Raw genomic sequence first — 24,138 nt, 5'->3', positions numbered from 1 at the left:
TATAAGTAGGTCTGCCTCCACAGCTCAAAATAATGCGGGAAACTCTCCTTTATGTTTTTGGGTATTAATTCTACCTGAGCCCTCAGCTCTAGCTGGGGTACTGATTGTGGGAAGTATGTTACATTTGTTTTCTTCTTTGTTCAAAAGCAATTGAGCACCTGATCTTTAAAAGATGGATACATAAAGGGACTGAATGATGGATGTGCAAAGTGATGCAGCTCCCCCTGGTGGCTTGAAAGAGAAGGCAGCCTGGTTTACCTGGTAAGTACTTGCAGGATAAACATCAAACCTGTAAGTGCTTGCAGGAGTGGGGTCGGTACAATCACAGAGACCACTGGAAGCCACAAGGGGCTCTGAGTGCTTTCCAATCCTGCTCAGCTTTGCCACAACAACATGGTGGCAGCTTTCTGTTCTTGACTCAGTGGCTGTCTCAAGTCCTGCACTATCTTCACATGTTTCTACACATTTGCCTCTGGCCCCACTACATCTTGAAAAGTCTCTGACCATTTCCTGAGCAAGGCTAAGTTCACCATCTGTCTCCATCATCCCTGGCTCGGGTGTTCCGTAGAACTCTGCCCCTACCCGTGTTGGTCCTGCTTGGTCTCTGGGCAAATTGGCTTGGCATTCCCTGCTCTTTGGCCCTATTCTCCTCTTTCCTTCCTGCAGCAGTATGATTCCAGAAGAGGCCAATGGCAAGTAACTAGCAACTGTGCTTTTATACCTATCCTCCCCTCTGCCTTTCACAGGCACCCCCCTGACCCTACCTACCTGCCTTTGCTGGAGGGACTAATCTTGCTTACCTGTTTCAGAAAGAGTGAGATGTTAATAAGGAACTGCCGTGTCCTTTTCTGCCAGCAGAGTGGATGGGCCTTCTTTCCGCAAGGAAGCCGCTAGCATGGAGGCAACGGTGTGGTCAAAATGCACCCTGAACTTTTAACAACAGGGTTTAGCTGCCATACTTTCTTTTACCTCCAGGATCAACATTACTACAGAGGCATGGATAATTGGAGGGAAACATCTGGTAGAAAGCTGAAGCTGCTAAGCTACCAAATGGTTCCTCCCAGCCAGTCCTCTCCTGGGTTAATAATTGGCCCTCAGAGGGATACATTGTTCTCTTCAGATGGAGACAAAGCCTCCCCAGCTTTTGTTTCCATCCACTTAGCTATAATTACAACTCTGCCATGAACAGGAATGGGCTGTCTCACAGAGAAAAGAAAGGAACTCGGGTTCAGTGGGAAGAAAGAGGGTGAGAACTTTTCTACAGTTGATTAAACAGGAGAACACAAGCATTCCCACCCTTGATCTGCAACAGGCTTTCCCAAGCATGTGGCTGTAGAATGAATTTTACCTACTGCACAGTTGTTAGTTAGGATGTGGGACTCAGCAATGCAATACTGAGGAACACTGGGCCTCAGGCATACTCAGAAACAACCCGATACACGCCTAGGGAATGCTGGACAAGAGTTTTCCATGGTGCTTCCACATGTTCGTATAGAGCTCACTGGCTCAGTGAAAGGCACCTTCTACGGCTGCCTTTGGGGAATGAGAATTGCAGCATTGTGCCCCTCCGCACTGCAGCGGGATCAGAAGAGCTGTGCCGTCAACAGGAATGGGCTGTGAAGGGTGAGATCACCTTCCAGAAGCCAAAGATAAGGTGGCCCAGCTTCCTCCTCACTTGGCCCAGATCTTCTAACAGAGTAAAAAGAGGCAATTTGAAGTGGTTCCCAACAGTAACATGAAAGGGGGTGTTTAGACTTCCATTTCCCCCCAACCTAGTAAGACCACTTATCTCAAGTGCATATAGTATGAATATTAAATAATTGAGGCAAATATGCAACCGACTACACAGCTGTATACAAATAGACAACCCGGCCTGTGTTCATCACTGGGAAACAGGGTGAGGAAAAGCACACCTTTACGGCAGCAGTGCAACAATCAAGGCACAGGGCTACCCTTGACTCTGCAAGGGTGCAATTCTACGCAGGCTAAGGGAGAAAAAGGTACTATCATTCTCAGATGCTGCAGCCAGAAAGTTTGGACATTCAGATTCTGAAGGCTGTGATGGCGGAGAACGTGCACTTTCGGTGTATTGCAGTAAGACCTCTTCTACCAATTATAGAGAGCATGGGAGTGGCAATACAACGGATTTTGCTGGGCTGGACAAAACAACAAAAAGAAATCATGCACACCGCTTTCACTGATTCATTTCCCCCCTCATCCTCTTTGTGCCAGTGCTGCAGTTTGTAGTTGCAATAAATCAGCCAGAGAGAGCCAGAAAGGTACGCGTCCGAGTTTGTCCTCAAATTACACTTTCTTTGTTTCTCTGCACTCCACCCACTTCGATCGTTCATGGGAATATTGGGAAGGAAAGGCCAGCCAAGAGTTTTCTTTGGTGGCGGGGAAAGACAATAGTCAATTAACATTGGATAGTGATGACAGTGTGGCATTTAAAATGATTTCTAGACCTACTAAAAGCCCCAAAGCTTTTAGAGGGAAAGTTGAGCCTTATTTTGCCTTGCAAAGTATATGATTGTTTCTCAGAATCATCAGCTATGCACTGTCTGTGCTCCCAGGTGCTCTATTAGCATAATGAACAGTGAAAAGTCTGGAGGATACTGACTAAACCAATAGAACAGAGCAAGCCGAGTGAAGAGGGCGTATCATGTGACAGAGAAGCTTAGAGACTGGTCCAGGAAGACTGTGACTTTAGCAGCTGCTTGATGGGCAGAAATCCCCTGGCAAACCAGTTCCCAGCATTGCACTACCATCTTGGACGAGGCAGAGCTCCAGGAGAGGCAGCCTGGACTGCCTGAGGTTGAGGGCCTTGCGCACTCCTGGTTGCTAGGAGCGTGCAAGCAGAAAGGTAGAACTAAGTGACGTTGCCTTCAGACACCCGTATCCCAATGCTCGCTGAGAGACATTGGGCCTATGGAGCCCAGTCAGCACAACAAGGTCCATTGAGGCTGGTGAGCAGCAGCAGACAACAGTAGACAAATCATTGGTGCAAACTCAGGGGGTCAGAAGCCTGAAGAAACCCCCTCCAGGAAGTTTCATTCCATCCCTGTGTGCTGATGGCCCTGGGCACATGAGCAGGCTGCAGCTGGGAACACAAGAGCAGGCCTGGCTGGGTCAGAGCAAAAGTCCATCTAGTCTAGCCTCCTCATTCCCACCATGGCCAACCAGGTGGTCCTGAGAAGCCCACAATCAGAACAGGCGTCAAAAGCGGGCCAGCCACCTATTGGAGAATGTTCAGTTGGATTCATTGTTGGACAGGAACAAAGAAAGGGAACAGCCCTGGGGCTCCTTCCAGGTGGCCTAGTGGGGTTTCTTGGGCAGAGCATGAGAAACAGCCTGTTTTGGAAAGGGCAGAAGGGTTTCTGGGAGGGAAGGGGGAGCATGAGTGAGAGCCAGTCCTTGACCCAGCAAGGAGACATTGGGAGCAAGAGCTACGCAGTTGGAAGGACTTTGCTGGTTGCTCCACCTTGCTAAGCTGCAGCAAGAGCCACCCAAAGGGTGATCAGAAGCTTTATTGAAAGGGAGGGACAGAAGGGAAGGTTCCCATGTTGAATCAGCTCTTTACAAGAGCAGAAGCTTCTCCTTTAACTTGGGCAATAATGCTATTTAGAGTTCAAACTCTTCTGTTATTTGTTGAGCTTCAGTACAGGAAATGCATTTCAAAGGATTGTCTGGAGTTCAGAGGGGAAGGACCTTGCAGGCAGTTGCACACAACAGTTCCCCTGTGCTTTACAAGGGAAGAAAGCTTTAAAATGTATGTATGTAGGTGCACACTTTTCTTTCACACCAGTTAGTTAATCAAAGAGGAACCATCAGCCTTAAATGGCACAAAAGCAATTTGCATCTAAGATGAGAAAATAAAGCATGGCGGGAGGGGGGTGGCGGGGGGGGAGAGAGAAGACAGCAGTGGTGACCTGGCAGCAACATCCTTCATTTCCAATAAAGTTGCCAACAGACTTCCAGAGAATCGTCTCCCTTTCCACATAAATGGTGCTTTCGTCACCCATTTCTCTGTTCCTGCTGAATTTGCAAAGAGCACATGACACCGTATTTTTTGTCAGGCCAGCCTCATGCCATTAAAATTGAGAGTGTCATAGCGAGTCTCAGGAGCAGCAGCAGCTCTTTTCAGAGCAGTTGCTTACATTAATTGTGAAAAACATGGGCCTGATTTATGGCGAATCAATTCACTGTTCTCTCTTCCACTCTTTGAGAGAGAAGCACAGTGGTGGAGAAGCTCAGGCAAGAACACCATGACTAGGGCACCAGCTCCTACAGCTTTACCTGCAAACATGGTGCACCTGTTAAAAAACCGGACAGGGTAGCCAAAAGCTAACAACAGACAAATCTGTTTGCTCTTTAACTTCTGGCATATTGAACTGTAGTTCAGGAAATGCCAGCTGAACACACCAGTACAGGCCAGTCTAGTCTGTGCCATTCGCCATTGCCCATTTTCACCTTCCTTCCTTGCCCGCAGGATGCTGACTGGGATCCAGTGAAAAATGTATACGGAAGTTGGCACAATTGACGGAGCACCAAAAATGGGTGGATGCCAAGGCTTGTGGGCTGAGAAATGGAGGAAGGGAAGGAGAGCTGGACTGGCTGAAGAAGGAGATGCATTTGGCACGCACAGATTGGGAGGTGGGCTACCAAAGAAAGTCAAAGTAGCAGCAAAAGTAATGGGTCCAGGCTTGCTGGACTACAGAAAAAGTGGCTCTTTGGACTAGTAGGAGAAGAAAGCAAAGACCATAGCATTCAAGCTTATATGGCATTCCACCATACGCATATGGCCCTTTAGCTTACCCATCCATGCAAGGCCTCTTCCTAGTATATCCTATGGCAATCGAAGCGAGTTCATTATAAGAAAAAAGCAGGATCTAAATTGAATAAATAAATACTGTACGTGCATGCTTTGGACAGAAACCTATAGTGAATAAAGATGGATAATCATGCCCCATCCCCCATCTCTGGCTGTGATGACCCACCGTAGTTCATGAAGTCTGTGCCGTAAGCTGACATAGATCATAAAGCCACATGTTGAGCTGAGGTGACCAAGGCAGTTGTCATTGTCTTGCATCATCCCTTTCCTTGTCACCTTTCACAACCTAGGCACTGCTCCTTCTTCAGAGATGCAGCTGCAATGCACATCCTAACCTTTGCACACCCACAGAGACACCAACTTCTGTTGCACACATTTACAACAATGTGCTCCTTTTACTGAACAAAACCTTAGCCACCATTTGTTGCAGATGCAACCTTGGCATCGGCTCCTCCTTGTGCTAGACAAAATGACTACAGTTACCTTTGTCTCACACTATTAGCAGACTTGAAGTTCTTATTGTTGCAAAGTCAACAACATTTCACAAGCACTTGGCGTTCGTGCAGTTGCTCCAGTCTGCACCTTCTTTTTTCTGGCATTTTTAGATTTATGTTAAACAATGTATCTAAGGAAAACCACCTGCAATGATAATTACTTTTGCACCAGTAACTGAGTTTGCACAATAACTGCCTCCACCAACCAGATGTTCTATTATTTCTTAAAAGTAAAGGAGGCAGTGCACACACTGGAGGTACAACATTTCTGGAAATGCTGATGCGAGAAGGGAGTTCTTTACTTGGGGGAGCAATGGATATTTGCTGATAAGTAAAAATATATTCAGCATACATCTTACCAAGTTAAACTTCCATTACTAGTTTTAGGAACATCAGATGTAATGTGTACCACCTGTCAGATAAAACTTTACTGTTCTTATCTTTATGAAGTTCCAAAAGTTTAAGTGCTTTACAAATTTTAAGAAGCAGAGATGTGTGTGGCATCGGACAGGGGATGAAAATCCAATGGATTTTCTCAGCTGGGCCCAGCGGATTCTCTTCTGTCAACCCTCTGCTGGGGCCAACTTGATCTAATGCAAGCTGAGCCGGCATGCCAACTTCCATTCTTAAAATAGTCCACAATTGTGTACATTTTTAAAGACAGGCAAATTAACATGGAATTTGGGCCCTTGATCCATAGATTAGTTCCATTGTGTACAATTGTGCACATTTTGTAAATTTGTATATACTTGCGTGAATTTGCACAAATTCTGGGGTGGATGACCCCACTTTTGCCCAAATTAGCTGTCACAAAATTAAAGCAGCAAGCCGAGTGCGTGCATACACAGTGAAAGGTGGATGGTCCCGTTTTTCGCATGCTCAGCGCTACCAGAACAACAATGACTTGAATCTACTGAGTCAGCTCATATTTACTCAGTTTACCCAATTTCCAGTTCAGGCAAAAAGCAGTAGGGATAGACCATTCTTAGATCCAAGTATATAAATACGTCAAATAATTCTGTAAAAGCCAAAACTCAGCCCACTTCTGCCCATCGGTTCAGGTCCATGTGATATTGTGCTTTCCATGTTCCCCTGAGGATGGTCTGGAGGCACATAAGCATCCCCTGATGCTGAAGCTAAGCAGATCTAGGGCTGGCTTGAGGTTGGAAGGGAGACCACCTGGGAACTGTGTGGAGCCACCTTGAGTTCCACAATGGGAGGAAGGTGAGATATGAAATATAATAAATTATGTTAATCATTCCAATGACTCTTGGAAGCCTGAAGGCAACATCACACCAGAGGCCTGAAGGCAACATCACACCAGAACATGTTTCAATCACCCTCCAATCTTTTCCCACTTGGAATCCTTTCCACTGGCGGGGACAGATACAGAACCAGGTCTCTTCGGAACATCAAGCAATCCTCCCAGCGATGGGCGTTCCCCTCCACCAAACCAATGCTGTCACTCCTGCCAGTAACCTACCTGTCATCACGCAGTCGCGGGCTCAGGAAGCGGGATGCATCGTCCTCATGGCTGCTTTGCTGGCTACTCTGCTGGCTGCTGGAAGAAGAAGCAAAGGTGAGGTGCCGGTGATTAGGACTTCCAGGGGTACAGGCTGCTTGCAACGCCAGCAGTCTCATGCAACATTATTCTAGCAGTATTTAGCATAGCAAAAATACATTTCGGATCTTGGATTACTCTATCTTGGTTTAATCTCACCATGTCTTACCAGATACAGGACAGATATTTGCTAAACGCCTGTTGGAATCTTGTCTGAACTGGTATTAGCTTTTAAAGGGATAAGGACTTTATTTGCCAGCAGAAATGGAGGTTCCAAGTTGCAGACTGGGTGGGTGATTCATTACTTCTTACTGTACTCCCTGCAATCTTCAGTCCTCAAACAAGGTCCTGTATTTCTATCCCATTAATAAGAAAAACTATTCCCTTGCATGGAGAGACAGATCTGATCAACGCACAGAGCTACTGAGCAGTGTAGAAAGGTATTGAATGAATAATGGCTGAGGAATTCTGGGAGTTGTAGTCCAACTCATCTGGAGGGTACCAGACTGCAAGGACTGCTCTGCTCATTGAACGGAGTTGCTGTGCAGTGGAATGGGAGGAAGTTCTTCACCAGCTCCACATATTAGAGGCACCAAGAATTTGAAGTCCCAAATTCCGGGAAATTCCCATTAGCTCTTGCACTTTTTTCATGCAAGTCATCTTTGACAAATGCACACTTGTAAAGAGCCCAGGAACCTGTGGTATCCATAGACAATTAGGGGGGAAATCCTACCGAAATACTAATGTTTTAAGCTGTCATTTGGCACCGTCTCGGTATCTTTCTTACTGAAACCTGGCTCAGCTTCCCCTCCACAGAACTAAGTTCCTCTACAAACTTTCCCAAATGGTACATCAAAAGGGCAAAATATGCTGCACTGAACATCCCCCCGCCCTCCAAATCTGGCCTTGTCCCAGTTCCCTCAAACCACTGCCATTTTCCAGAAGACATAACTTATTCCACTTATATTGTGGACGTGGAACATCCAGTGGAGAATCCAAGAACTGTAAATAGAGCTGGAAGGAATTTTTATTGGGATGTTACATGTTCTGTCCACACGATGGCATAAGTTTGCTTTTCAGCTGCTAATACGTTATGCACACATAAACCTTCCTATGCAGGAAAGGCCTGTGGTTTGCAATCCCCTGCTGTCCCTGTTATACAGCTGGGGAGATTCTATTGCTCTCCTGTCCAACGGGCTACTGCTGTTCATTTCCGATCAGCTGCCAATATTATATCTACCTTCCTGTTGGGATATAATCCAACTGCAAAAGTAGCTCTGTGCACATCTGTAACTCCTAGATAGTTTCTCTGATTTCTACTATGTTATTGTCTGTTTTTCCCTCATCTTGAGCTGTATCTGTCTATTCATTCACAATGATCCAGAAAGAGATCTTAGGGCTTAGGGGTCAGGGTCTAGGATTAATTAGGAATGGAACGGAACGGAATGGAAGGTGCCAAGATAATCTTCCATTTAGGTAGGGTATTAATTGTTGTTCACTCCACTGCTATAAAGATTTCCCATTTACAGACTGCCCTGCTTCTCCTGTTCAGTGGTCATTTGTGGAAAGCTTAGAGGGAGCTTAAGAAGGAATTCAGGAGAAGGCACCTAAGAGGTCTCTAGATCTTGGAGAGACAGTTTGGAAGATACACTAGATAGCTTCTTCATCACAGGATTATTTTATTGATTGATTGATTGATTGATTGATTGATTTAAACCTTTTCTGGTAGCCTCCTAGCTTCACACAATGCATGGATATTTCTCCCTCTCATTTTTCTCCTTCCAACACATTTTTTTTTCTTGGAAAGAAAGGTAGCGCACAAGATTTCCTAAGAATAATAATACTGTATCCTTATAACCAATTTTAATTCTGGGCAAGTATGCTATTGTGCTACACGGACAACAAAGCATTATTTTTAAACTGCAGAATGCGCATTCCCGCTTTATGCCATCATCACATATAGCTAAACGACCTGAAGTATAACTGATACTTCCGCAATGCACAGATCAGAAAGAGCTATTGATCTACAGGGTTCTTACCTCCTTCCTTCAAAACAGTGGAATCAGTGACATGCAAGACCCTCCTGTTTTGGTCAGTGGAGCACTGGAGTAGACTCTGAGCAATTTCTTATCATTTCAAGCCCTCTTTAGTGACAAATGGACCCACTTATCTCCTGTGGCCACAAGCAGACTACAGCCCAAGTTCTGCACAGCACTTTAAGAGAGTCACAAGTTGCAAAAAGTGTAAGAAAAAATTAACCTGCTCAAGTAACTATTAAACCTTCCAAATGGCATTTCTTTTTCAGCTTTGCCTTTCTCTTGAGTTGATGGCTGTCCAGGACCATGCATATAACAAAGGTCACTCATGGGGTGAAAGTTACTGACAGGATCTGGCATTTACACTGTATGTATGCCCCGCAGAGGAGACGGACACTTCTGGCATAATTTAAGCTCTCTCTGAAAGCTATTCCCAGACAATATTTAAAATTATCCTCAGTGCAACAAAGACTGAAGTAACACCTGGAAAATTCAGTTTTCCTACCTATACAATTTACGCACTTACCTACACTCACACATACACACAATTACATTATTGGTCGCATAGTAAGTTACCATCACTGTCACAAGCCACCAAGAAACAAGGAAGGGTCGACTCTTCATGAAGCTCCCCAGTTTAGTTAGCTGCTAGAACTTCATACTGGAACTTCCTTCGGGGGCAGTGAATATTATCAGACTTTGGACTGGTGGGGGTCATTGCAGTGGCTACCAGAGCTTCCAGTTAGGACTAGGAGTGTGCTTGACCAACAACAGACTTCCTAGCTTTTATGTCGTGTTTCAGTGACTATGTTTAGGCACTCTTAAAGGCTGAGTGCAAGTTCTCATTGAACCATACGTTATCAAGTTGTCCAAACCCAGCCAAGATAACAAACCACTATTAATAACACAATTCATAACCCAACAACAAACCATGGATTCTTTCCATGGGTTGTTCATGGCTAACAAGCCATGGCATGTTAGTACAGCTGGGTTCTGAAAACACAATAATCCACACTTGCAGCCACAACCCATCCTCAGTCCTTGAATGTGAGTCATTGTGTTGTGTGAATCCAGGAAGTGTGTTCATCAGCTCTGATCCTTTCACAGTGACAGGTCAGGAAAACTAGTTGATGTTCAGAGATTTAGTTCAACTGGGATCTAGGGAAAACAAATTTAAGCTCTCCCCCTTTCTCATCATTGGGTGTTGTTGGGACAGGCATAAGCAGTCGAAACTAGACAACTGCCTAGTTCTGGGCAAAATATTGCTACTGAAGCACGAAGAGCAGAAGCTCATTAAAGAACTTACCCTCAGAGCTTAGCTACCCAACATTCCTCCTTGAAATTTTGGAGCAGTAGCTCATAAAGCCTTATGAAAATAAAAGATGTCTGTGAAGGAGAATATCTTCTCTCTAATGTTAAAGTGCTTGGCCGAGTATGCTCTGTTGGCAATAGAAGGCCAATATAAAACAAAATGGATGCAGATTCTTTAAAGCAAAATAGGTTGTGTTAATGTTTGCATACTTTAAGAAGCAACGATTCCACAGCAGGATTGCTTCCCTGCCTTGGAATATAGAAATCCAGTCACACTTGGATGACTTACTTCTTTTGCATTCCAATCCCCTCTTTGAGGGGGAAGACAACAAAAAGAACAGATGGTGATTACTGTTAAGCAACAGAGAGTGCAATTTTTGTACTGGAATTCAATTATGGGCACACAAAATGTTATTCACATGAGATGAAAAATTGTACTCATATCCCAGAAGAGTTTTTGTGCCCATAAATCTGAGGTTAATGTTATTGTGTGAAATTTACTATGAAATTACTTTTTCTTCCTTAGTGCTGACAGACTTCAATGTGTTATTTGGGGTGGGGGGAGAAAGATTATATGTACATTTGATGTCAGTTGCTCCTAGCAGACCCCTGTCCATCTCTCCTAAGACATGGTGTATTCAAATTTTGATTTGTGGATTTGGATATCAAGATTGCCCCATCCTCATGACCAGGAACACAACATAAGAAAATATACATTGCTGGTAGAAGAGATCATGCACATAGAAACATAGAAACAGAGTGAGTCAGAAGGGGCCTCCCGGGCCATCTAGTCTGACCGCCGGGTCCATGCATGACATGCCTACCCTGTGCATGTCCAGCCTGTCCTTGAACACCCTCATTGATGGGGCTTCAACTGCCTCCTGTGGAAGCCCATTCCATGCCCTAGGGGCCCTGACCATCAGGAAGTACATATAAATGGCTAGCCCCAGCTGCCAGAAGCCAACCCTGCCACAAACAAATTGACATTAATAATGTGTGAGACATCTGCTTTGGGGTGGAAATCCATTGGATTTGCTCAGCTCAGCTGCCCAGACTCCAGGCCGCTTTCTCCTTGTCCTAAGCCCATGTTATTCTGAGCATTCACATGGGTGTCCAACCACTGCAGATTGCACTACAGATGTGCAAGTATAACTAGCAGGGCTAGGTTGTGCGCAGGCCACACATGTACCCATTGTGCAAGCAGAGCTGTTTCCACATGTGTGACTTGTGGGCTTCGCATACCCATCAATTTAGTGGAAGGAAGGGGCCAGTTAGCATTCCTCAGCATTTATGGACTTGATCTCAGCTTGGCTTGCTTCCTAGGCCATGGCAGAGTGCAGGAACGAAGTCCAAAAAGCGCAAAAGAGCTGGATTCTGGGCAGATCCGGATTTGCATCACTACTTAGAATATTTCAAGCAGCTCCTTACAGACGGGCTTTTGCCGATTTCAAGCGAAAAGGGAGAGTCACATTCAGAAGATGCTTGTAGTCAGCATGTGTGCAACTTGATTTTACAAAACACACCAGACAGAAGCAGCAGTTCGTCTACACAAGGCATCCAGTCCAACACTTTACTGAGGCTGGTTCTTCTGTTTTGTTTGCTGGAGGATTACAGTTTTTTTTACATTTCCCTTCCCTTTCTATATGTTGCTATATGTTCCATTGCACCACACAAGATGGTGCTGGAGTGGAGAGTGGAATTGTAAAAACACAGTAGCTTTTGTAGAGAACAACGGCAGCATCGAGAAACAGACTAGACTTTCTTCACTCTAAAGAAAAGCAGCTATGAAAATGATTGGAAAACCGGAGAGAGGCCCTGGAGGTTGACAACATTGTGGAAATCCCTGCAAGCTACTATGACTGAAGGACTGTGAGCTAACAATAAATGCCTCATGTAGAGAATTCCTAATAACCAGGTTGCCAGGGGCTTTGTGTAGCACCCAACCAAACAAACCCTTCACAACTGTCAGGAAGATACAGATGGGTTGTGAAGTGAGGTAGAGATAAAGGAGGGTAATGTTAAAATTTCTCTCTTTGTTCCGGTCCCTTAGACCAGTTCAGAATAAAAGATGCATGCACAAATATCAGGACACAAAGCTGCAGTTCCTCCAGATGAAGGACACAACGTGGTGCATGTTTAGATCAAGGAAAGTCTCACAGTATAGCTGGCTGGAGAATGGTGACAGTTGCCTGATCGTGCATTGGATGGTGCCCGAAAGCTGTTGCATAACGAAACAACTTCAGCACCTGCGACATTTAGTAAAATTGCCACTTCTGGCGACTTGCAGTTTACTCCAAATTCCCATTCAGTCATTAGACTGAATCGGGTAACTTTGGGCCATTCACCCTCTCTCTGACTAACATATATCACAGGGTGTGCATAAAAGGAGAGGCTGTGTGTGCCATTTGGGGCACCCTGAAAAGAAGGCACGATATAAGCATTCGCTGCTTTGGTGCAATCTAAAAAGCTGTCAGAAGATGGCACTGGAGTGTCTAATAAGCAGGACGTAATGAACTTTGAATTAATGTTGTCACCTTAATTTTGGAGAGCAGCATTGCTTCTTCTTGGAGTGGCCAATTAAATTTCGTAACCTGAGAAGCAAGGCCAAGGATCTGCCTTAAATGTCTCACAATGCAGGCCCTGGTGCCAACTGGAATTAGATTAAATGAGAACATCTTCCTCAGCTACATTTGTCCCCAGGTTTTGATAGGCATTTATGGGATGTAATGGGCGGCACAATGCTTTTATAGCCCTGATTGCTGGAAATGCAATCTCATGTCCTAGCTCGACCTCTGATCTGGGTTTGCTTTGAAGAATTTGGCCATACCCAGCTCTAATAAAATTTTACCTGATAGTAAAAACTGGTAGGGTATCTTCAGCTATTTTGTGGAGTGAAGCAATAAACACACATTACACTGGAACCTTGCTCATGATTTTGTGACATTTGGGTTGGTTCTAATATTTTTAAGTATACAGTAACGAATGGCTCCATCACTGAAACTTATTTACAACAAAACCATAAAAAACAGTAAAATGCATTTTTGAAATACCAAAACAAAACTAATAAAGACAGTGCAATAAAGCAGGGGAGCCCGACAAAATCAAAGAACACCATTATCACTATTGGCAGGTGTCATATTCTGGGCTGACAGAAGGGTGTTGGAGGCGGAGGATTTGGGTTGCTCAGCAAACCCCATTCCCATGGAAGACAGAGTCCTGTTGCAGGATTCCTGTTGTGGAGAGGCCTTTCCTTGGGTCCCAAACTCCACCCAAGCCCTATTGCAGTTCCTGACAGTTGTCCCTCATCTTGTGCATTTCCAGAGCACCAGCAGTGACCAAACGGTTGGTCACTGTTGGAGCACCGATCTGGATGCCAGAAGAAGCAGGATTTGTTGGGAAGAATCTGCCTGGAAGGGGGAGTTTATTCCTGAGGAGGAGGAGGAAGAGGGGCAAGTATATAAGCCTTCACTTTTCCCCCAGACCTTCTCTGGTTTAACAGTTTGCTTTGTACTCTCTGCTCCATCTGCAGACCCAGACACTAAAAGAGTCCAGTGCAGTTTTTACCAGCCAATATTGAGGGAACCAGTCTACATCCATGATATTCTACCACTGGAATTCTGCTATGGAGAATCCTCTGTCCTGACTCCCTACCAACCTCACTTGGTGCTACAGTAATCTAGGAACAAAGGGACTGAAACATCAATTGTTGGGGGTTAATCCACCTTTCCTAGGAAGGGATGCAGCTGACACACATGTTGAAGATGCCCAATGGCACCCCTGGCCGGCCGGTCCATCAAGGATTCCTAAGTGGGATCTCTGGTCTTTCAGAGGGTGTGCAACACCGTCCAAAGCAGCTTGTACTTCTGACCCCAGGACGTCCTGTCTAGTCTCCAAGAGAACCTTTCATTGCTAATTGACATGTCATTTATTAACCAACATCCAGTCCCTTGCTGCACCCAGGCAGCAGTTCGAGTCTTCCAGAGCTTCCTTGGCATCACTCAGAAAAGAGAGATAAGCTGGGTAACCTCTGCATACTGATTAAACTAAACCCTAAAACTCCAGATTATCTATAGATCGGGATGAGCCAGAGGTGGCCCAGGACTACACTTTCTTATTTACCTTTCATGCCACCCATAATGGCTACAGCGTGCAAAAAGAAAATGCTTTTACGCTTTTAGCCACTACTGACAGCATATTATTTTCTAGTATGATCACCCTCAGGGGCTTGCAGAAGTGTTCTGGGGGTGAAAATACCCTTGGGACTTTCTGAAGTTGCCTACCAGATGAAGGCATTAAAACACCTACAGACAAACGAGAGCCTTGCAGGATTCTACAGGGGCTGAGCAAAAGTTCCCAGGACCACCTTCAGAGAATTCTCAACAAAATAGGACCAGAATTACAGTGCCACCCAGTTGGATTCCCATATCATGCTTTTGGAATTATTTCCTAATGGACCAATGCTGCAGGCTACACTTTTCTTGAGACGCACAGTGCATCCTAAGCAATGTGTGAAAATGTGTGTGTGTGGGGAGGGGGCACAGCACACATGCATTGTAAAACACACATGGAAACACTAGAGAATGACTACTTGCCCATGGTCGGAAGGACTTGCCTTCAAGGGTGAAAAAGCCCACTTTAGGCAACAAGAAGCCATTAATTGTGCAGCTGTCACTGTAAGGAGCATTGCTAGCTGGCGGTCAGCAACCTGCCAGTAACTTTTGTCTGTTTACAAGCACTGAGCAGGGGCTGTCAAGGACAAGGCATTTTGGAGGGGCATTCATTCCTAGGGCAGCCATAAGTCAGAGCCAATTCGACAGGACGCAACTTTCCTTTCCTTTTTTTGATTCTTGCACCTGTATGCCCTCGTCCTGGGTAGATTCGCCTTCTGAATTTTGACTCGACAGTCAGCTGTTAAAGGCTCAAAAGCAGTGCCAGAGAGAAATATTGACCATCCTAAGTAGGATTGTGAGGTTGCCACCCAAGCATAGCCTTCCATAACAGTGAAACGGGAGACAGCTGCAACATTCCTTCGGAGAACGGCTCAGGCTCGTGCAATTCATGACCTGCCAAACCTTGAACCGATGACCAGCTCTGAATGGTGGCCAAGCTGCTGGTCAACAGATGCCCAGAGCTGGAGCCCTGGGCAGCAAAAACAGGCTGAATGATCCACCAGGTCAGCTGTCCCACACAAAGGGCTGATGGTCTGTGTTCATCGTGGATGGTTTCTAGCAGAATAACCTTTCTGTAATCACATATCAAATCAAATATTTCTTAGCATGTTCCGTTCTTAAGTGACAGATACTATCTGCATGGGCAATAGGCACAATAGCCTTTTTTCTCTTCTGAGATTATTTCTCACTGCACACCTCCGAGAGTATGGCCAAAAATGGGGGGAGTTGTTTTCCCAAACATCTGCAGGGTGCCACATTGGGAAAAACTGTGCTATCTGAGAAGTGACAACAATCCATCAGGGTAGCTCAGGCAATGAAGTTGTGGCTGCAGCCTTCAGATGGAACATGTCCCTGTGCACGAAGGCCTTGTTGCGCCCAATGCTCCACACTGGCGCATCATGTGATAACTGCTGGCAAGAATTTCATGCTGGTTATTAAATGAAGTGTGCAACTTACTAACTTGCTTTGAATTAATTCAGGATGCTATGTCTAGACAGAAGTCTCTAGACAGAAGTCTCCCCTAGCTAGCTGGGGCATGCTGGGAGTTGGAAGCTTTTTTTCTGTCAAAGCATGCATAAGATGGTACCTGTAATCGATTTGCCTTGTGACCTTCCAGTGTTTAGAATAAAACCAACAGAAACCAAAATCTCAGACCATGTCAAACAACATGCTCCAACCCAATCAGGTGAGAGGGCCGTCAGGTTAATCTATCCTCCCTCCACACCTGAGTCTCAAATACTTCCTTTCACTAAATGCCAAATGTGCGTATTATGCTTAATTTATTTGCCTCAGTAAAACATCCATGCAAAACAGAATTAACTGCAGTTTAAAGATCTACAACAATCCAAGTCTTCACAGATGTGTTCATCCTATAACTTCCCTGTAAACCTCACTCAAACGTCTGCTTTGATATTTGTACGGGGAAGGGTTGGCTTGCACAAGAGGAGAGAACTTCCAACAGAAAAGGTTGTGAGCCACCCCGAGGCTTCGGCAAATGGGGCGGCATAGAAGTCTCCTAAATAAATAAATAATAAATAAAAGCTGCCAGAGCTAGAACGGAAGAGCGGGAAAGCTGCTCCCCATCCTCCACTTTTAGACATCAGCTCCCACAGATGTCTTGGTGTGGGGGGTACTACATGGGACGGAAAGAAACTTTGGAGCTTGCTTTCTGCAAAGTTGAAAGGTATCAGAGAACCACATTTCCTTCCCTCCTCCTCTTCCCAAACCGGAGACAGAGTTGTTGTTCCCCTCACTTTCTTGTCATGCTGATGACTAAAAAAAGGCCATGACCTACATCTGCTGATTTAGCTGCTTCACTGCACCCTCTTGACACACCCTAACTACCACCATGCCACAATGAGCTGCGAAGCTAGGCATTTGACACAAGATGTAAAGGTACAGAAGATTCCTCTGAAACATTTTGGATTCTCTTGAGTGCTTGAAGACGTTTCTCCGTCAGTCATTCACAAGACTGCTCCATGCCTGTTCTAAATCACCTGGTTCTTGCTCTGCATTCTAACAAGGTGACAGTTCTTTACATTTGCCAACAGAAGATAACATCCTTGTAGATCCCATGGCTCTGTCAGAAAATACAGGGTTCAAATGCACCTTTAATGAGCTCCAAATCAGTTGCTTTTCTCAAAGAGAAAGCAAGAGAACATTGCTCCTTTCCTTCTGTAAAACTGGTTTTTCACCATGACCTGAATGGGGGAGCAGAAGACTATTGGGCAGAAAGTCTAGCCAAAGCAGAGGGGAGACAAGGAAGCCTGGATTGGATCAAACAGTTTTCCTATGAAAGCTTCTTGTTCACAAGGGGAATTGTTCTGCTCTTCCAGGTGAGAGATCGAGTAGATTTAAAAGATTTAAAAAAGGTTACCTAGACAACTTCTTGGGGAAAAAAGAACTCTCACCTTCGCCTCACCTCCACCTTTTCCGCTGATCTCACCTCTGTCTGGGCTGCTCCCAGCCCCTGTTGACAGAAACCGGGTTTTGCGATGTCTTGTCTCGAAAGGTTAGTTTGGTGAAAAAGTTTGGGTGGGGGAAAAGACTTGACCAGTTTCCTGCTGCTGTGTACCAGTGCCTGTCCAGAAAGTACTGAAAAGATGCTATTCTGACATCAGAACAGAATATGGCAGACAAACAAGAGCCAATAACAGAGACGGAGAGGCACTGCCACAGTGCTGCGTTCTTCATCACATGGATATTAGCCCTACTGTCCTTTAACTAGAGGGCCTGACATTACGCAAACAAAACATGCTGTTATTTTGTCTCAGTTTTTCTGTCCCTACGTGACGGACACCTCCAAGGGGGTAGCCAGTGTCTCACAGAAATGGCTGAGGAAGTCTTAGGGAGGACGCTTTATTTATTTGTTTGTTTATTATTAGATTTATATTCCGCTATATTGGCCCAAGGGCTCGCTAAGTGGATTACAATGAAGCGTGAGCTGCAAAAGTTACAGGACTAGTCTCTCCCCTGTTAATTCCTCATGTATTGCCTTCAACCATGAGGTTAAAGAAGCAGTCCAAGGCTCCATGGTTCCTCCCATCTCTGTCTGAAAGGGCTCTGGTGGTTTGGGGCAAAAAGCACAGGAGACACCGTGTGCTTTTTGCCCCAAGCTGTGTGGCACTGAACCATCCCTCCCAGTGTCTCCTCTGGTAAGGCTAGAGCAAAGTCAGGCATTGCCAACCAGACGCTTTGCATGATCGAGGAGGGCGGAGCAAGGTGTGTCCGGCTGGGGGGATTTGCAAGCTTGCTCTGAGCAGCACAGCTTGCCGTGCTGTGTGAACCCAGCAGGGGTGGCTTGTTGCCATGGATAATAAGCCACCCCAGAGCCCTCCAACAGCCCATGGCCTGCCAGGAACACAAGGGCCGAGTTTCAGCATTTGGCCGGTGAGAGCAATACATTTCAGAGGGTTTTGATCAACCGAAAACTTTCCCCCAAGCAATCAGGTAGCACTTTTTCAATACATTTTAAACCATTTTTAGTGTCAGTAGTTTTACAAAACCATGGAGCTGGGCATCTTTTGCAAAGGAATTCCCCCTTCTCTCACCTGAGGGAATGCCTCTTCTAAGACAGGACCTGATGTACCACATGAATGCATCAGCTAAGGTCAAAGACACCACCCCACCTTTTGAAAGCTTTTTACTCGTATGCAAAGTTTGTGAAGACTTAACCAATCAGTCAACAGTAATCTGATTGGTTGATCAAGATTTCTTTAACTTAATGCCCCATACATACAATTTTTGCTCAAGTTTGCTCAGGCAAGTTTCTGATCTCTACAGAGATAACACACCATGACTGGCTGCCCCTGGGTCCTTTTCCTTCATCTCTGAGCCTCAGAAACCCTGTTATCCTTTCAATATTTCTTAAGGCAGCAGTCACAGTGGAACATACAGTTGCTTGGGAGGCAAGGAATGTCCTGCTGAAAGTCCATTACTAGAGCAAGAGAGATTTGGAATCTGAAATACACAAAGAGCCAATTTGGTACGGTGGCTTTGGTATGCTAATACGCTCAGCATTTTTCCAAACAACCTTTCAAAAATGCAGTTGTTGGACACAACGGTGGAGTATGACTTGGACACTTATTAACCAGTGAGAAACTATTAGCACAACTCCGCACAACTCTCACAGAGCTCTGGTTGTGCAGGGGCCATGCTGTTCCTCTGAGGATGAAATGCCAGGTGCAAGCAAACATACCACCTTCACTCCACACCTGTGGGCTTCCCAGAAAAGTTTCTTCTGGAAAAACATGGCTGGACTTTGGGCCTGATTCTTGTGCCTTATTATATACATTTTTGCGCACAGCCTTCTAACTAAAACTAGGCATTCACACTTCACTAATTATTGCGTGCCACTTGGCAACCATTTGGGCTTTTATTACACACTCCAACTTACTGCTCTTATTACTGCACTCCTGGATTACTGCTTTGCTCCTTTGCCATGCACTGAACATGCCTCACACCTAGATCATCGTTTGGCATCCTTATATCCCGCTGAAGACCCACGAGTAGACGAGAACCGCCAGTTCATTATTGTGAAAAGCTGTGAGCCATGGAAGAAAGGTGACAGAAAGGAAGAGGATGCAGATCAAGTGTACTGTGTGGTGTCTGTGTGTGCAGTGGGGAAGAGAGAAAATAATTTAACAGCCTTATCCAAGGCGGCTTCTTGGAACCTTCCAAGGTCAGTCTTCCAAGCTCGGAGCTGCCGCCAGCATAGTTCTTTGCATGGAAGGACACTCTGAGCTCCCAGCTCTGCCCTCAGAACAGGTTTCCAAGGTTGGCCTCCAACTTCTGCATCAGGCAGGGGACAGAGGCCAAAGAACAGTACGAAGTGATGAACTTGATCAACTGTTTAATTGTGGGATTTGATCTGGACTTTGATTTTAAGAAAGTGCATGTTTTTTTCACTTAACTTCTTCAGGAATATTTCCTAGGTTTAGCTATTGTGGCACTTTAATGTTAATTTAGTAATAAAGTGATTAAAGGAAGCTAAGCTAATCATCTACTAATCCTTATTCAGTAGAGAGCTCCACTTGCTCTTTAGAAAAGCCATCTTTCCAAGGCTGGAATCCTAAGCACTCAGAAGTAAATCTGATTTCAGTGAATAGGACTTACTTTCCAGAAAACTTGAGACCTGAACTGTTTGATCATCAAATTCCACTTAATACCCATACCAACCACTGCTAAGTTTCACTCTCCATCTTTTGAAAAATAAAAAGGGATCATGAGCAGGCAAGCCAAAGATGTCTTCCAATGGCTCTCAGGTTTCTCTGACAATCACATGCTTTCGTTAGAGATGCCCAGTCCAACAGAAAGAATGGAGGCCTCTGTGTACTACCACTTTAGCATGCTTCCACCGGTTACCCGAATATTTGTGTGGCTAGAACATTCTGGTCCTGCTGCTTACCAGTGCACCCTGCAACCAGCTAATTCCTCTTGTCCGTTTCTTTGTTTTCAACATCTGAATGGTGTGCACACACATGTTCATATCACACTTAGAGGAAACAATATCATGGTGGGATCAAGCTTGTCATGAGCCGTGTTTTGAAAATACTACAGATAACTCTTGCTAGGGAAAGTTGAAGGCAGTGGTAGAAACAGAAGACCAAACAAGAGGTGGATTGACTCCATAAAGGAAGCTGCAGCCTTGAATTCAGGAGGCTAAACAGGGATGTCAAGGACAGGCCATCCCGGAGGATTTTCATTCAGAGGGTCGCCATGAATCAGAGACGACTTGAAGGCACATCACAACAACCACCTGCACAGCTAACCCTTGCCCTGCAAATGGCGCCTCTGCTTCTTTGGAAAATAGAGTTCTCCAGCCCAGATGCCTGCTGCTCCTCCAGACAGGACTAGGAAAAGAGAGCCACAAGGGCACCAAACTGGCCTCCCTCTTTACCTGGGTTTAATCAGTAGATGGGAGACACAAGTAACTGCAGGGCCCTCCATCCGGGCCATGAAGGGTTCGGCACGGCTGGCAGGCAGCTGGGAAGGAAGCCGGCCGGCGGCGGACCTACCTGCTGTCACTGCACTCCTTCTTCTCCCGGACATTCAGCCACTTGCGCAGCAGGAAGCGCTTGCGCCGCGGAGAGGCGCTGGGCGTGGAGCAGTTGGACCAGGGCGCATCCTCGTCGCTGGAGGGGGTGATCTCAATGGAGGGCAGCTGGAGGTACTCCTTGCTGGAGGAGGCGGCAGTCTCCAGGCTCTGCTCGTGGACGTTCCTGGCGCGCCTCATCCTGAACCGCCTCCGGCGCAGGGTAGGAGTGGACGAGCTGGACCACGCGTGGCCGCGCTCCTCCGCCACCTGCTGCGCGGGGACCTGCAGCGCCGGCGGCTGGCGGCTCTCCGTCATCTCGGCAGCGGGCGGCAGGTCCGGTGTCACCCTCATTTGCTCAAGGCGCTCCCCTCCTGCCCCGCACCCCACCTGGCCCCGGCCCGACCTCAGGGCGAACCTCCCCGGAGAGCCAAGATCCGCCCGGATGCCTCCTTGCCCAGCCTGGCACCCTGCCGCCCTCGCCAGGAGGAAATCTCGGGTTTCTCCCGAGGTCTCACGTGCCGAGCGCGCCCGCCCGGCAAACTTCAGGAGCGACTTTCCCCCGCCGGCGCGGCCGGCCCCCTTGGGCGCAGCATCCCCGCTCGGCTCGGCGCCGGGGCTGCCCTGCCTGCCCTCGGCTCAGCCGGGGTCGCGCCTTCCGCGCGCGGGGACGGGCGGCTCGCCGCGGGACGGCGCTGCCGGAGAAGCCGCTCTCGCCTGCGCGCCCCGCGGAGCGGCGAGCGGCGAGGAGGCGCGGGGCGGTCGCGGGGGGAGAGGGGGGGGGGGGGGCGGGCGCGGGGGGAGGCAGAGCCCCGCGAGGGGGGAGGGGATCCCCGCCGCCCCCGGGGCTGAGGCGCTGGCGGCGGCACCTGCCTGGCTCAGCCCGGACGCCCGGGACGAGGTCTCTCTCTGCCGCCGAAAGCGCTGCCGCCCCAGCCGGCGGGTGCGGGGGGGCGTGGGGGCGCGGCACGAGCGCTGGGCTGGGCTGGGCTCCCCTCCGCCTCAGCCTTCCGGCGGGGGGCGGCACACCGTGCGGCGGGGGGGGGGCGGAGGACCCCGTCTGGGCGGCGGCAGGCGCGCTCGCCCGCGTGCGTCCCCGAGGGAGGGAGGGAGAAGGGGCAAGCCGGCGGCCCGGGGGGGTCTCGCGGGAGCTCCCCGCCCGGAGACGGCCACGGCATGCCGGAGTCGGCACGTGCCACCGGACTGCGCGGACGCACGTGAAGTCCGGACCCCTGCGCGCCTGGCGCGCCCTCCCAGGGAGTTTGCGAGCGGCGGGAGAGGGCCGGGCACCCCCCAACCCCACGCCCCCCGCTGTCAAGTGCGCCGAGTCGGAAGGCTCCTCCCGGCGTGGGGAAACATCTGAGAGACTGGAACCGAGCAGGCGGCGTTTGGGTGGCCTGGGGAAATCTGCCTGGCCGGGGAGATGCAGTTTGCACAGCAAAAGACGGCAAGAGGGGAGATTTCAGGGCGGGGGCTGCTTCCAAAATGGCAGTTTGGAGGGGAGGGGGTCACCTGCAGGGAAGGCCAGCAAAAGCCAAGCAAAGACAGCTAGCACATAGAGGAGAGCAGCGGGAGAAGCCAAGGTGGAAGCTGAGAGTACGGCATGCGGGCGGAGCGATCCCCTTGCAACTGCAGGCCACCTTCAAGTGAGAGAAGGAATGCAACTCGGTTGAACGACACAAGACAGCAGCGACAACAGCACCCGCACAATCGCCTGTGTGAAGGCTGCGGCTTAGGTTGCTTGCACCAGCGATGGAACTCCTACCAGATGAGCACTTTGCCCCGTCAATCAATCCTAGGCAGGTTCATCCAGGGATAAACATCAAATTCTCAAACGACCTCCATGGCTGGGGCTCAGACGAAGGGAAGCATGGGTGCAGTTAAGATGAAACAGATCCCGTTCGGTGCCTCGCAAACTCAGCTACGCTAATTATTTCCTCCTCTGTGAGGATTCATTAGTGGGTTGTTTTAATGCGGTCAGCCCTTGTTTATGGCTGCCTGACACCATCTGTCTAGCAGCTGACACGTTCTTACTCCTTGCTGGTGTTCCTCCCTTGCCTAATTGCGTCTCTGCAGTCAGCAGGCATCTGCGTGGCTTGCTATGATCACAGTATGGAAAATGCATCATAACCATCAGCGGTGTATGTCTGTGGAAGCAGGAACTTGTAGGAAGGGCCCCTGGAGTGCAAGGTGGGAGGAAACCGTGGAGAGAGCCTTATAATAGTGGCAGGGAAGGGAAGGGGAAGACACAGCCTGAAAGTTACGAAGTAATGGTGTACATTTGTGGCACAAACACAGTTTGGGTCTGGGACACCCACACAGATCCTTGAAAGACCTAACTTGCTAAGGAATAGCCACGCGGAATGGGTAGGGCACCACTTGTGAGTTTCAGGTGTGTGAGACGGAACTTCTGGTTTTGTGAGGATACTCTGAAACTTTGTTAGGAATTGAGGCACTCCTCATCATGGCAGTTTCTAGGACCCCAGTTGGGAAACACAAGCATTAAATAGGTGGGATGGGATGGGATGGGATGGGATGGAGACATTCCTTTAAACATAGGATATAAGGTACTGCAACTGAAGATTTGCTGCAATCATTGGGCAGATGTGTAACAAGACTATTGTGTGGCACGTTGTATGCTGAACTGCAGCCATTCCAGGAGAGGAAGAGGAGAGCAGAAAAGCCATTCCACCAGCTCCGTGGCAAAGTGGATTAATTTCTCCCCTCTTCATTTCCCATTCCCTTTTTCTTATATACTGAATCATTTTAGATTGTAAACTAGCAGACAGGGCTGTCTTTGTTTACAGATTATATCTATACTACCCCTGGAGCCATTTTGGTTGAGGAACAGGATGCAAATCTTCTTAAATAAATAAGCAATGATAAATTATGCAATCAATTTATAATGTGATGATTTGTGGGTGAGCTGTAGTTGTATTATTTTAACTACAATACAACATCAGGACTTCTATGAGGCTGAAAGGCCGGCTATAAATGTAAAACTTAGTCAAAGAATAAATGGATTAACTGAGGAGTACCTGAAATAATCCCCCATTTCCTGCATTGACTCTAAGTCAAGAAGCAACACAAGTAGTTCCTTGGTATGCCAAGTTTTCCAAGCACATACTTCTATCACTAGGCAACGTTTACTTTGCCATAACATTCTGTGTCACTTTTTAATTTTGGATAGAGGACATGGGA

General features: G+C 47.2%; 1 protein-coding gene across 5 annotated transcripts in view; it reads right to left on the bottom strand.

The window, feature by feature from the left end:
* Positions 1 to 24,138, bottom strand: part of GRAMD1B (GRAM domain containing 1B) — a 167,484-nt gene that overhangs the window by 95,400 nt on the left and 47,946 nt on the right. For 2 of the 5 annotated variants that reach the window (XM_044439525.1, XM_044439527.1), the window contains exons 2-3: positions 20,921 to 21,255; positions 6,809 to 6,886 (exon numbers count right to left, since the gene is read on the bottom strand). In XM_044439525.1, coding sequence (XP_044295460.1) covers positions 6,809 to 6,886; positions 20,921 to 21,255 — 413 coding nt within the window. The remainder of the gene's footprint in view (positions 1 to 6,808; positions 6,887 to 20,920; positions 21,256 to 24,138) is intronic. The other 3 variants (XM_044439526.1, XM_044439528.1, XM_044439529.1) reach the window with 2 other exon arrangements.

The sequence above is a fragment of the Varanus komodoensis genome, unplaced genomic scaffold (assembly GCF_004798865.1).
Source record: "Varanus komodoensis strain SLA01 unplaced genomic scaffold, ASM479886v1 scaffold35, whole genome shotgun sequence".
NCBI lineage: Eukaryota > Metazoa > Chordata > Lepidosauria > Squamata > Varanidae > Varanus > Varanus komodoensis.
This window is presented reverse-complemented; position numbering and strand designations above follow the sequence as displayed.